At 41.3% G+C, this 13739-nt stretch overlaps 1 protein-coding gene and 1 long non-coding RNA gene across 2 annotated transcripts in view; both read left to right on the top strand.

Moving 5' to 3' along the window:
• LOC147317980 (uncharacterized) overlaps positions 1-13739 on the top strand; it is a 69388-nt gene that overhangs the window by 18531 nt on the left and 37118 nt on the right. The window lies entirely within an intron of this gene.
• On the top strand, positions 1487-9395 carry LOC147317981 (putative G protein-coupled receptor 21). Its single transcript, XM_086315407.1, has one exon. The coding sequence runs from the start codon at positions 2339-2341 to the stop codon at positions 3407-3409; it is 1071 nt and encodes a 356-aa protein (XP_086171533.1). The 5' UTR covers positions 1487-2338; the 3' UTR covers positions 3410-9395.

Below are 13739 nucleotides of genomic sequence, written 5' to 3'. Positions count from 1 at the left end.
CCATTAGAAACTGTCTTGTGTGTTGTTTACACACATTTATGCTTGCAGTGCCTCTGAGCACATATGTAGTTCATATGTGATCGGTGTAGCTGCTGGGGAGAGTGCGGAGTGCATGTGGTTGGGTTGAGTATGGTCTCTGTACAGAGGGGATCCTGCTTGATGTTTATTGGGTAGCAGATGTGGAAGGGGGAGGAGCTTCCTGTTAGGAGCAAAATGGAGGTCCATGAAAATGAAGCTTACAGAGAACTGCAGGGGGGTTAGAGTAATGCTGAAAGGGACCCAAAGGAAGAAAGAGAGCAGAGAAAGATGTTTAGAGAAAATGAAGACTGTAATGAATAATTTATGCTTCAAAAGAACTTCATTATATGTCACAAAGCAGTTCTTACAGCAATAGGAGGGTCCAACCCAGTACTAGCCAGGTGCGATTAATGAAGTGGTCAGTGAGTGTATATTGTAGCATTAAATTGTTTAAACAGTGCAGCAGTGAGTACCTTGACTTATTCGGCAGTGCCAGTGTTAAAATGATGAGCTTTAGTGTCTGTAGCAAAAACTTGGACTGCATAACAAAGGTGGATGTTACCCAGTTGTTGTGTCTGGAGTTATTATTTTAAATGTTGGCAGCTTCACCTGCTGCTAAGCTGCTTTTTATTTATAAAGCAAAAACCTTTGGGTGGTCTTTACTGAAAGCCTAAATATGTGCCTATTACTTCCTTCAATAAAATTAAAAAGAAGCAACACTACAAGCCAAACTCTTAGTTGAAGCAGGTCACCACTTGGCAGGCATCTTATGATGGGTTTTGTTCTCTTAATTTGGAGTTTATTTCAAAACTTCAAATTAAGAGCAAAATAAGCTTTTAACAAACCCGCTACCCTCTGGAAGTTAATCGTCCGTTTCCCGTTACTGTGTTTTCTCTTATGACACGTCTGCCACAAACACTGTTAAAAGATCTCCCTCGGTGACTCGCATTAGCGGATGTGAAGTCTATCAAGCAGCCATGCAATCAAAGTCTCACAACCTTAATTTCAAGCATCAACAAAATCCAATAGATGCCTTACAAAACAAATGATCCTCACACCGATGTAATTTGCACCAGGCCATAATCATGATTTCTGCTTAACATTTGTGAGTTTCTTATGGATTTTAGATATTTTCTTGTGTATATATAATAAATTTCAATTGCTCTGAAGCTTATTTAAAAACTTTTCCTTCTCAGTTCTGTAATTGTGGTACAGTAAGAGTGGGGACACTGGGAGGCAGAAAGAAGTAAAAAATTTAAACTGACAGAGGAGGAGGAGGAGGGGAAGCGAAGTGTGTGTGTGTGTGTGTGTGTGTGAGAGAGAGAGAGTGAAATGAGTGGAAAGGGAAGGAAAGTGTGTGTGTGTGTGTTAGAGCGAGAGAGAGAGAGCGAGTGAGTGAAGGGGGAGGAGAGGAAAGCAGCAGCAGTGGCAGCGCTGCATCATCACTGTATCGCCACTACAGCAGAAAGGAGAAGCAGTTCACCGTCTACCTCCTTCATCTCTCTCTGTCTCTCACACTCATGACTACACATCTCTCCATCTTCACACACACACTGGAAGTCGACCAGCCGCCACTGAGCCTGACAAGAAGAGCTCCCAGTGACATTATCCATCACCTTTGGATGTTTGCCCTGCCTGCCTCCAGGATTCCAGGACACTGTCTGCTCATGAAAATCTGTGTTTTAATGACCCGCGGATGAGGCGTCTACCTTCAGATGTGCCGTTTGATTGGACCGCCTTGACTTTCTTTGCTGAGGAAGCATTCAGTGCCGGCACACAGAAGCTGCTGGGAATTTTGGGATCGTTTTCCTCTCCCTGTTTTTACCCTTTTGCCGGCATTTGAAGAGTGCCAGTGGATGGCTCTTTTTATTTATTTTTTCAATGTTTGAATTGTTTGGTTCCTGCCCGCTGGAGAACAGTGCTTACCTCGGGATTTGTAGTCAAGGGAGGGGGGTATGATAAACAGCTGTGTGGGGGGGAGGACGGGTTGCACTGCACCACTAGACGGGCATCTCTTGTCCTACATTGGGACATTTTTTTTCTGCCTCTCGAGGTTGCACACATGCACATATTTCACCCCCAGCAGCAGCAGCAGTGGCTGGCTGCGTTTTGCATGCACCGATGGATTACTGCTACTTTAAGGACAGGCTCGCTGCCCGCTGAGGGAGAAAAGATGCTGATATAGAAGAACAGGGGCATGCTTTGTTTTTGGAGCTGCAACTTCAGGGTTAAAAAAATAAAGAGACTTGGATGACAGGATGATGGCTGCGTTGAGCTGAAACTGCCCCCTTCTCCTCCCTCCCTCTTCTCCAGTCCAAACATGAACTCTTCCTCTGATGCGAACCAAAGCGGCTCTCCCTCGTTCTGCCTGCTGGGCTCCATGGGTTACTCCCACAGCATGGATACCTGCGTGCTGGAGGTGGTTGTCATCCTCTTCCTCACTGTGCTCATCATCGCTGGCAACCTGGTGGTGATCTTTGTCTTCCATTGTGCCCCGCTGCTGCATCACCACACCACCAGCCACTTTATCCAAACCATGGCGTACGCTGATCTGCTGGTGGGCGTCAGCTGCCTCGTGCCCTCGATGTCCCTCCTCCACTACCTTCGAGGCCTGAATGAGGAGCTCACCTGCAAGGGATTCGGCTACATGGTTTCTGTGCTGAAGAGTGTTTCCATGGCCTCGCTAGCTTGCATCAGCGTGGACCGCTACATCGCCATCACACGACCGCTGTCGTACACCACGCTGGTCACCCCATGCCGCCTGAGGGTGTGCATTGTGCTCATTTGGGTTTACTCTGCTTTGATTTTCCTGCCATCGTTTTTCCGCTGGGGGAAACCAGGTTATCATGGGGACATATTTAAGTGGTGCGCACTCTCTTGGAAAACCAACCCGGCATTTAGCACCTTCATTGTGGCGCTGCTCTACGCACCAGCTGCACTTACTGTCTGCTTCACCTATGGGAGTATATTCCGGATCTGCCGGCAGCATACAAGGGAGATCTCCCAACGCCAAGCCCGCTTCAGCCCGCAGACCGAGGGTGATAAAGGTGAGCGGGGAGAGCGTTGCGAAGGCTGCCCGGACAAACGCTATGCCATGGTGCTCTTCCGCATCACCAGTGTCTTCTATGTGCTGTGGATGCCGTACATCCTCTACTTCCTCCTAGAGAGCGCCGGCCTATATCACCACGAGGTGGCGTCCTTCCTCACAACATGGCTGGCAATCAGCAACAGCTTCTGTAATTGTCTCATCTACAGCCTCTCCAACAGCGTCTTCCGTAAAGGTCTCGGCCGCCTCTTTAGCCCACTGTTTCCTTCCTGCCATGGCTGCACGGAGGCCAAAAAGGCTCCAGCCCCCGTCAGCCTGAGACCAGATCCCCGATGCCAAGTGTGAGCTCTGATGAGCTTTGACTAGGATGGATTCGCTCCGGTCGCTTTGGAGGCATCGGCCCCCTGTGTGTGCTTTGCTCTCTACTGTGTAGCATGACACAGGTCTTTTTGGTCCTGCGGTGAGCACAGGGAGGCGCTTGTGCAGAAGCTTTCTGGCCGTTTTAAGAGGATGATTTTTGTGGAAAAAGGAGGCTGTGTCATTCCTGCTGGGACTTTCTCAAATTCTCTCTGTGTGATTCTGCTCTTTCATGGCTGCAGGCTGATGACACAGAGATAATAAGTTTGATACTGATGAAGAAAGTTCAGAGGATTTGATAAACAATGACTCCCAAATGCAAAAAAGTATAGCACATGTGAGCTGGGCTGCCCAATCCACTGAGATGCAAAAAATAATTTATTAATCTTTTCAAGCCTGACTGTAAATCTGTAATTTGTCTTGGTTCTTTCAGGGTGGAAGTATGTGTTGCAAAAAATGTTAAAACACTTGAAGCAGACTTCTGATCTGTTTCCTTTGGGGAACTCCAGATGCCAACGAGTGTAGGAAAAATCATTCACCTTAAAATCGTCACTTCATCGGCTCGTGTGTGGGTTCAAAATGCACAACAGATGAACTTATTTCCCAGAGATTAAGAAGATTTAGGAGCTTGTGTGTGTTTTATCAAGAGGATTTTTCTCTCGGGTGTTAGTGAGAAGCTCAAAATCTGAAAACGCATCGGATTTCACATGAAAAAGTTAGCATTACTTTTTAAACATGGCCTGGAAAGTTTTTCTGCCAGCAGACAAGAATCCTTGTTAAAGAAACAATAGATGATATGATTTATTCTTGTGTTTCATCCTCAGGTTTATCAGCGGTTCTTTTTGTAAGCCTCTGTGCTGTCTGCCTTTGATCTCAGCTGACAGAGTACAGGTCTTTTAAATCAAAAGGCACATTGTAAGGTAATCAGCTCATGACTTGTAGTGCAGTCGGTGTCGATAATGAATCAGCTGTCTGTCAGGATCCTAACATCTGGTTTCAGCTAACTTTATTTCTCGTGTTTCTGCCCTCTTCCAGCAAGAGGGATATCACCCAGCTTTACGAGCCCGACCTCGCCGTGTCAGGGGTCAAAGCCTGTTTCTGAGAGCCAATGAGTGTGTTTCTATTTTTTCTGTTTTTTGTTCTTTGGTTTCATGTAAATACACGTAGAGTATCAATATTTAAACAATGGCTAACTTCGGGGGTTTTATTAATTTATTGTAGACCTGCGGGATACCAGATGATCTTGTGGATCAGTAGAAGCCTTTTAAGATTATTTATTTGCCACAGAGGTCTGACATGCTGCACCTCCGGATTGGAGCCATTTAAATAAAAAATAATTTAGTGTTGAGTAGAAGGCAAAGCATTTCTTTGTATGCTGCGTTTAAAAACTCGCAGGACTTGTTTTTAAAGTCACAATGAAATTTCTGAAAGCATCTTGACAATTTGACTTTATTGTAGTTGGACAAAGAAGAGGGAATGGGATAGGTTTAATAATGATAGGAAGGTGCCGGTAATTTACCCATTTTCCCACGTGTTTGCTATTTGCCAGTGACCATTAAACAACAGAAGTAGAAGGATGGGTTGGGTGTCACAGTGACTTGCACAAGTAGGATGGATATGCAAAGTGGAAGGTGACTGCAGTCTTCAAAAATTTTTAAAGAATAAACAAAAACTCATCGATGGTCTTGATGAACATTTGCACAGAATTCTGGGAACCTGTTCCTTTACTTGTCAGTCATTTCAGAGCAGGTGAGTGGGTGGGTGATCTTTGGAGAACAGCTGAATGTGGAAGTGTTGTTGTAAAGTCATTTTGCTTCATATGCCACCCCTAGATGGCAAAAAACAAACAAAAAAAACATTACAAGTATTTCATGCATAAGAGTATTAGACCAGAAGCCACACATGTTTACTTACTGTCTTTCTGGGATTTAGCTGGTTTGTTCTCAAAGGTAGAATCAAACTTTTTCAAGTTTTTTATCATATGCATTTAAAAGAAATGTATGTTTTCATGAAAATTGCTTGCAAAACTGAATGAAAATCCAAACTGCACTGGCTGTACTTGGCTATAGTTCGTAGTGTTTTTTTTTTTTTTTTTTGTTTTAATTAATTTATTGGCTCATTTAGAAGAGCTCACATTAATAAACAGAGCTTTAAATGAGCCAAAATGAGGGTGTGCCATGTACTGCATTCTTTGTGAATGAGAAACTACACGAGTGTTCAAACAAGCTAGCCACAGTTTGTATTAGCAAGTGCTTTTACTGTGTTTATTTGAATAGTGTCCGGTGCTGTTAATAACCTCAGATGCCGAACGAAACAGGCCTTTTATTTAAAGCAAGCACAAAGAAAGGCAAGCTTTTATTTCTCTTTTTCTCCAGCATAAGTGGTGGTTTTCAGGTAACAACTGTTTCAACTGAAATACAACGTTGCCTTAAGCTAATAGGAAGTAATAACTCTCTTATTGGGCAGAAGTGTGAAATCATATTGAGCTTTTCCTCTTTTTATAATGCACACATTTGTGTAAATGTGAATGGTTGTCAAACCCAGTATCCACCCCACCAACAGTATATGAACCAAAACCTTAAATATGATAGAGAATAAATCATAACATACATATAACACCTGGGGATACTTTAATTTGAAATAGTTACAATAAAAGTCTGTCCATTTCTTAACAAGCCTTTTACTTTGAAATATTTGCAGTTATACTCGAGCAGTAACCCCACAAAGCTAAAACATGAAGTCACATTCCTGTAATGGCTCATTGTAAATTTGAAACAGTAACGAGAATAACACCATCGACAGAATGCAAAATGGTTTCCTGGACACATTTGTTTCATGTAATTTGTACCACAAGATCCTTTCTTGAGCGAATCGGACCACAAATAGAAGCTAAAGCATTTGAAAGCTTCTGAAAGATTCTTGTCACGAACATCAACAGCTGTCAGATAGAAACTGTGCTCATGCAAAGAAAAGAAATCAAAATAGCACCAAAAAAATAAAATGTAAAAGTAGCTTTCACTGCTGGAGACGGTTCTTAAAGTAAAGGAGAAATGATGATGCTGAATTGGAAAACTGTCTGAGATACTGGAATGATCCAAGCTGTTAATGCTAATGTTTGCCAGTTGCTAATTTTGTAATATGGTTGCAAAAAAGGTTGTTAAACATGGCTCCGGGCACGAAATTTCACTTGATCCAGAGATGCTACATAGCTGCTCTCCACCTCTGTGCACAGGGGAGCAAGGAGTTTATTTCTCACTTTCAGCTCGAAGATAAAGACCTTAATAGTTAGAGCACACCGAGTCACGATTATCAATGTTCACATAAAGCACTGGATTATTTAGCCTGCTGTGATTACTTACTGGTCACAGGTGGTTTTAAGTAACTGCATTTTCCATTTGTCTCGATTCTTTTTTAAACTTTAGGACTGTTGTCATGTGTAATCAAAGATAACAGTAGGCCTAATAAGATACTTGCTTGACAGTAGCTTTATAGGTTGTATCTCTTGTCTGTTAAAAACCTCAGCCACCTCCCAGTAATAATACAGTTGCTGCATATGCATGCAATTACTTGGTGATCAGTTTTCTTAAGTGCTTCTCAGCCTCCATAGAGTGAGGTGCAGGGAGCAGTCTAACACAGAGAGGCATGTCTGTGGCAAGTTTAAAATCACTAGTTAACACATAAAGCCCACCTTTGGACTGTGAGGGAGCATGCAGACTACACAGGTAGGCCTCTAGCTGACCAGGAAATTTGAACCCAGAACTGCCAGTAAGACAATACTGCAGCGCCTCAATTTCAGAATCAATTTGCAAACTTTAATAACTTTATGATCTTACAAATTCTGATTAGAATTAGCTCCTGTAACGTTAATTTGTACAGCTGCTTGATTCATTGAACTCACCCTAAGCTGTGTATGCAGAGTTGGTGCCTTTAAGAATGTTTGTAATGGAATAATCTGACAAATGATATAGTTTGCAGACTGTCCAAGAAGTTTGTGCTTCAGTTGTGGTGAGATTCTAGCATTTTATTTGTCTGTTAATTAACACTAATTAGCAGGTGTCTGTGTTTACCGCTCTACCCCGACTCCCAAATAGAATCACTCCAGGCTCAAGAGTTAGTCTTAACATGCAGACCCAAAAAAACTGAGTCCCTATGGTTGTATCCATCGTATATTTATAGTCTAAACTTCAGCTTGCCTGCTGTTTTTGAGTAAATGTGCTGTGTGTAATTGACAAATAACATTTTTCTGAAGAAACATGCTCTTAATAATACTTTAGTTCACATATACTCTGAGTATACATGCGGTTTTATTGTCTTTGATGTCTTAAATATTTTTATGTCCATTTGGTCGTTTTACTGTTAATTATGTTCTCACAGTGTGCATGGAAATAAATGAGAACTATAAAATGTTTCAACGAGAGAAACGTGACACTGTTAAAATCATTATCATTACTACTCTTTTTATTTCATTGTGACTTTAACCAGTGTTTAGTTTTCCCAATAGAAACACAAACATGCCTTTTCACCACGGGGGCTGAGGCGCCAGAGGTCAGACTGATGTCAGGGTTCAGGGTTCAGCTGCAGGACTTTCTGGAGACTTCCCTGAGATGTTCTGTTTAGATTTTTAGCACATTTTTCTGTGTCGTGCTATTTCGTGGCGTTCTGTCTACAGAATCTGCTTTGAAATGTAAAATGTTGACATGTCGGATGCTCCGGTTTATTTATTGCAAAGGATGCTTCATCGTCAGACTTTACCTGCATGATTCTGGTTCAGTCTGGATCAGTGCGTCTGTCTCATGATGCTACTGAGAGAAATTTACTGACTGTGCTTCTTGTCTTCTAAATACTGTTGCATAACACATATGGCTCACTCTGTTTTTTGATGATGGCAACGAGTTCAGGAAACAGGAATGACCTTCTCCTTTTCCTGCTGTCAGGAAAAGATCACATTCATCTGCCAAAAGTGACATTTTTGTCATTAGAAGTCGTATGATTACGTTGACGAGTTCCATGTGCAAAAAACAGATATGTTAATAACATGCAGATCTTTTGAAGTCCTGATATTTTCCTTGAAAGCCTCGCAGTGCTGCTCATCTGTGGGAGTGGGTGTGATGCAACTTCCAGCTTCCCCTCGAACAACAAATCACTAGTGGTAGCAGAAAAAAATCTGAATGAAGGGCTTTTAATGTTGTTACTCTGGTTGAACTGTTTGCTTCTCAGCTTGTGACCCGAACTTTGAAAACCTGCTGAACATTATTGTAAATAGAGGTGTAATTGTCTGATTATTAAAAAGAGATTTTCTGTTTATGTGGTTTGGGATTGATTTGATATGCAAAATCCTTTAAATGCTCCATATTGTAGTAATGTTGGAAAAATCTAAGCTAGCTGAGGTTAGTTATTAGTTCCTTAACAACTGTGAACGAAGCATTGGAGTGCAACTGGAGTGCAACCAGTTTATTCAAGGTTTTCATTTTCGGGTTGAACTTCCTGCCACCATCCAAAAGTCCACTAGACTGTATCTTCAGCACAAATGATTCTATCTGTCTATATATAGTATATGCACTGCATATTATGACATTCTTTGAACTGCACTACTAGTGCAGTAGGAAAGCCTTTACTGGATGCAATATGCTGCAATTTTATGGTTTTACAACAGATTTGGTATAAAGAGTAAGAAATTCAAACGTTGCACAGCGAGCCATCTATCTTCTCACCGGATGACTTTGCAAAGTTTGAAAACTGCACAGAAATGACCAGTAATTTACTTTTTTAGAAATAAATTGCACTACCATTATATAAAGAAATAATACATAAGCAAATTTTTAGTTTACTTTTTATTCTACATGTGGAGTATTTGGACCTTTTTTTTTTTTTAAGAGACACTTGAACTTGCACTGTTCATATAAACAACAGACTGAAGAAATGTGGAAAATGTGGAAAAACTGCACTTATTAACCTGTTTTGAGAATAATATTTGCTTTACATTAAAAGTTGTAGCTCTTGTCTGTTTAAAAAGAAATAATCTCTGGTGCTTGTGCTCTGCCAACTTAACTGAATGTGACACACACTTAATACTTGTCTCCCAAACTGATAACTTTGGAATCTCAGACCATCTAATCATTAGTTTTCTTAACTGCTTCTGGCTGGAATCTCTCCCAGCTCCCGGAGTGAGGTGCAGGGAGCAGTCCATCACACGACTAACACGGAGAGGCTCATAAAAAGCAGACTTTTGGACTGCGGGGGAGCATGCAAGCTGCATACATATATGCTATGTTTGGTATACATCTTTTTTTTTCTTGCTAAAATTAATAATTTAGTATGATAGAGTGATAATGTTAGTAAAGCAGAAAGCTACTCGTAGTCAGCCAGCTATCACTTTCATTTCATTTCAGTTCAATTCAGTTCAATTTTATTTATATAGCACCAAATCATAACAACAGTCGCCTCAAGGGTCTTTATAATATAAAGTGAAGACTCTACAGCAATACAAAGTAAACAGAGAAAACCCCAACAATCATATGACCCCCTATGAGCAAGCGCTTTGATGACAGTGGGAAGGAAAAATTCCCTTTTAACAGGAAGAAATCTCCAGCAGAACCAGACTCAGGGAGGGGCGGGGCCATCTGCTGCGACTGGTTAGGAAGGAAAACAGGACAAAGACATGCTGTGGAAGAGTATCAGAGATTAATAATAACTAATGAGTGAGTGAAACAGAAACACTCAGCAGCCTAGACGTATTGCGGCATAACCAAGTGAGCATTAAGGGGCCACCTGATTCAGCCCTAACTATATGTTTTATCAAAATGAAAAGTTTTAATTCTAATCTTAAAAGTAGAGAGTGTGACTCTCTCCCGAATCCAAACTGGGTGCTGATTCCACAGTAGAGGGACCTGGAAGCAAGTAAGCCTGCAGTCTTAGAGCAAAGTGCTTTCAGCACTCGTTCTTATATAGCTCTTAGAAAAGTGCTATATAAGAACCAGTCCATTTGCTGTGTTATGCAAATTTGATAATGGTTACTTTATTAGCTAAGGTTATAAAGTAATTTAAGCCCCTTTCCATCCACAGGAGGATGGAGGAGTGAGACCTCAGTGAGTCAGACGCTGGTGCAGTTTACCATGCTAATTGCAACAAATTTCACCTAACGACATCCAGTAACCTCCACTCGCAAACAGTCAGGGAATACACATTTTTCCCTAGCAACTGCAGGTTGCCAGGGCGTAGCTGACCAGTCTCTAGGCCTATGTGACTGGGGCCCTAGCTGACCTTATCCACTTAAGACAGTAGTTTACTGTTTAGCATGCAATTCTTCTGTGTCAACGGCTGTGATTGTTTTAAAGAAAAAGATGGATGACTTCGCTCCAGTTCCTCCCACTGTACAAAAATGAAGCTTATGGAAACTGCCACGTTGCATTTTTGGAGTCGGAGTCTGCTCAGTAGTTATTTGGGATGGATCAGTGGTGATTTTTCGCTGGATTAGATTCCTGCATGCACACCTGCTCAGTGTGACCATGAACACGCCCCCAGCACGTGTACTTCACTCATAGTCGTGATATTTCAATAGTTACTGTTTAGTTTTTCTTCATTATAGACAAAGAAATGGTATCAATTAGACACAGGCCACAGAGGTACTGTAAATATAAGATTTATTTGAAAATTCAATCTTTTTTTTGCCTTTTGATATTTTAAACATTTAAACTAAAAAAAAAGCTGCATCCTCTGCTTGTTTAAGCTTTTCCCCTCAACTATAAAACAAAGCATGTAAAAAAAATTTTTTTCTAAAGGACAAACATAATCAGTGATTTCTTACTGTGTGACTGGACAATTTGGTTACTGAGTCAACCCAGATATGATGAATGTAATTCCCCCACAGTCTACAGTTTGTTTCTCAGAGGAGAGTCATGCTTTATTTGGCTCATGTCACTGTTGTTCTTCTGTGCCAAGCTAATTGGCTGACTGCGCTCACATGAAGGGACTGTTTGTGTTTGCGATTGATTAGGCTCACAAAAAAGATATTGATAGGGGGAGAGTACTGTCAACATCTTATACAATGTGGGATTGTTTAAGTGACGTTTCTTTGATTTGTGTGATCTGTTTACTTCAGCACAAATACATGGACGTTTTAGTACAGAAGTTGGTTTATGATGATAAAAACAAAGCGCAGAGAACATTCTGTGATTATGTAAATGGATTTTGATCAATAAGAAGCATTAAAATTGACCAGAAAAGGACTGAATCATATCAAAACAGTCTCCCTGCTTATATCACATATTTTTTGTTTTATGCCCAAACTTTTTGAAAGTTGCCAATATCACCGATCCAGCTGCTGTCACCCTCTTTGTGTTGTGAAATTAGATGAGTGAGTGGTGGAGCCAATTGAGAAAATGAGGATACCTAAACAGGACTATAGTGACGATTTTTCAGTTACATTGTAGCCACACCTTAAATCATGCCTCCGTTTATCATCTCCTTTAGTCTTAACGGGACCATGATTAACAAAACGAACACTGTTGTTTTAAAGAAGGTGTTAAACCAGTGAATGAACCCGTAGCCCCATCAGGAAAGTGTTTGCCAAGATCAGAAATCAAGTGAGAAGTAGGGTTGTATACCATAAACTACACAGTCTGATTTCTTTCTGCAGAGGAGTTACGCCCTGCAGACCATGAGAAAGGATGCAAGTTTAAGGCTCTTTTGCATTGGCTATATCTTTATTTCACATCTGCTCTCTTTCCATCTTCCTTCTCATCCTGTATGCCTCAGACTCTCAGCACAGCTTCCGTTCATGCCGCTGCAGAAATACTCTGACGATTCTACCATGGTTGGATGTATTAGTGATGGGCAGGAGGAGGATTGCAGAGGTATATAGAAAAAAAGGGTTAGCCGCCTTTAAATCTTAAGGAAGCTGAGATCCATTAGTGTAAGCAACAAAATGATCGTTGGCTCTGTAGCTGTAGATGCATCATGAATAACCCTGCACACCCTCTGCACCACTTACTGAACAGGCAGCGGAGCAGCTTCTCCAACAGTCTCCTTCAGCTCCACTGATACAGGAAAACGTTCATACCACATGCTCTCACCCTCTATAGTACAATACATCTGCCAGGTAAAATTATTCATATTTGAAGCTGAAAGAAGTTTTTTTTTTTTTTTTTTTTAATTATCGATTCATCATCATTTCAACTGATGTAACAAAAGAATTTGCCAAATACGGTGTAAATATTTGCTCATCATCTCATCCTAATCATCAAGTATTGCCGTAAAGAAGTTTTCACCACTGCATTTGTAACATTGCTTTTGTAGACAGATGTATTTTGTTATCCCATCCAGCTGAACCGTGGGAGTTCTTCAGACTCGATTTCATGCTTCAACTCAGAGTTGCTTAAACAGTGTTGCTCCGCGACTTTTCTACATTTTGCAGCAATTTCCAAAAGCTTCCATCAAAGTGGTCTTTGTGTTTACTACTTATTGCACTGGAGATTCAGCCCAGTCTTCTTGAGCAGGTCTCAAAGATTCTCTGTGGGGATGAATCCATGTCTAAAAAGATCTCTCATGCTCTTTCAGTCACTCTTTCACAGTCTGAGCCTGATGAATCCTGCATCAATGCAGCATCAGGGAAGAAATAAATCCACTGATAGAAAAAAAACCCTGGTCATTCAGTATATTCATGTAGTTGGGGAGCCTCATTTTTTGGGCACATGCTGATCCTAAACCCGACCGAGTGACGCAGCTTCAGATAACTCTGCCGCCGCAGGCACGATAGGTGCGTCACTTCATTTGCATCACTTATTTCTGAGTATGTGACCGTATTTCTGAATGCCCTCCTAAAACCTAACGGTGGCTAGCCCCCCCCTTCTCACATAGAGTATTTTTGGGTGGCATGCTTGGCTCCCACGAAGCCTCTGCTCTCACAGCTTTGATCCCTTAATTCAAAAACATGTTATGTCAGGGCTTGTTTTTCTTTTCGTGTGGGAAAACCGTGATGTTGTCAGACTCAAACGGCAGTCAAGAGTTACACAGAGCCACGATCCCCAGGAGGAAATGCCTTTTCGCAGAGACCAGCATTGCCAAATTTGGACCAGGACTGGGAGCAGAAGGAGAGGTGAGGGAGGGAGTTTTAAGGTTAGACGTGCATACACTTTTTTATGTATTTAGTTTGGAAACGTCCATCCTGGGTCTCTTCCACCCACACTCTTTTTAGAACTGGCACCATAATGAAGGTCTAATTGTAGCGTTTTACAGTCTGGGCTGTGGATGTTTGGACTGTGACAAAATTTTATAACTTTGCCTGTATATTAAATTCATTTAATTTTAAAATATGGTCATG

This window comes from Aulonocara sp. 'chitande type north' Nkhata Bay, linkage group LG12 (genome assembly GCF_057382095.1).
Source record: "Aulonocara sp. 'chitande type north' Nkhata Bay isolate Kocher_YH1m ecotype deep benthic linkage group LG12, A_spYH_male_GT1.1, whole genome shotgun sequence".
NCBI lineage: Eukaryota > Metazoa > Chordata > Actinopteri > Cichliformes > Cichlidae > Aulonocara > Aulonocara sp. 'chitande type north' Nkhata Bay.
The sequence above is the reverse complement of the archived record's forward strand: the minus strand, read 5'-3'. Positions and strand labels throughout refer to the sequence as shown.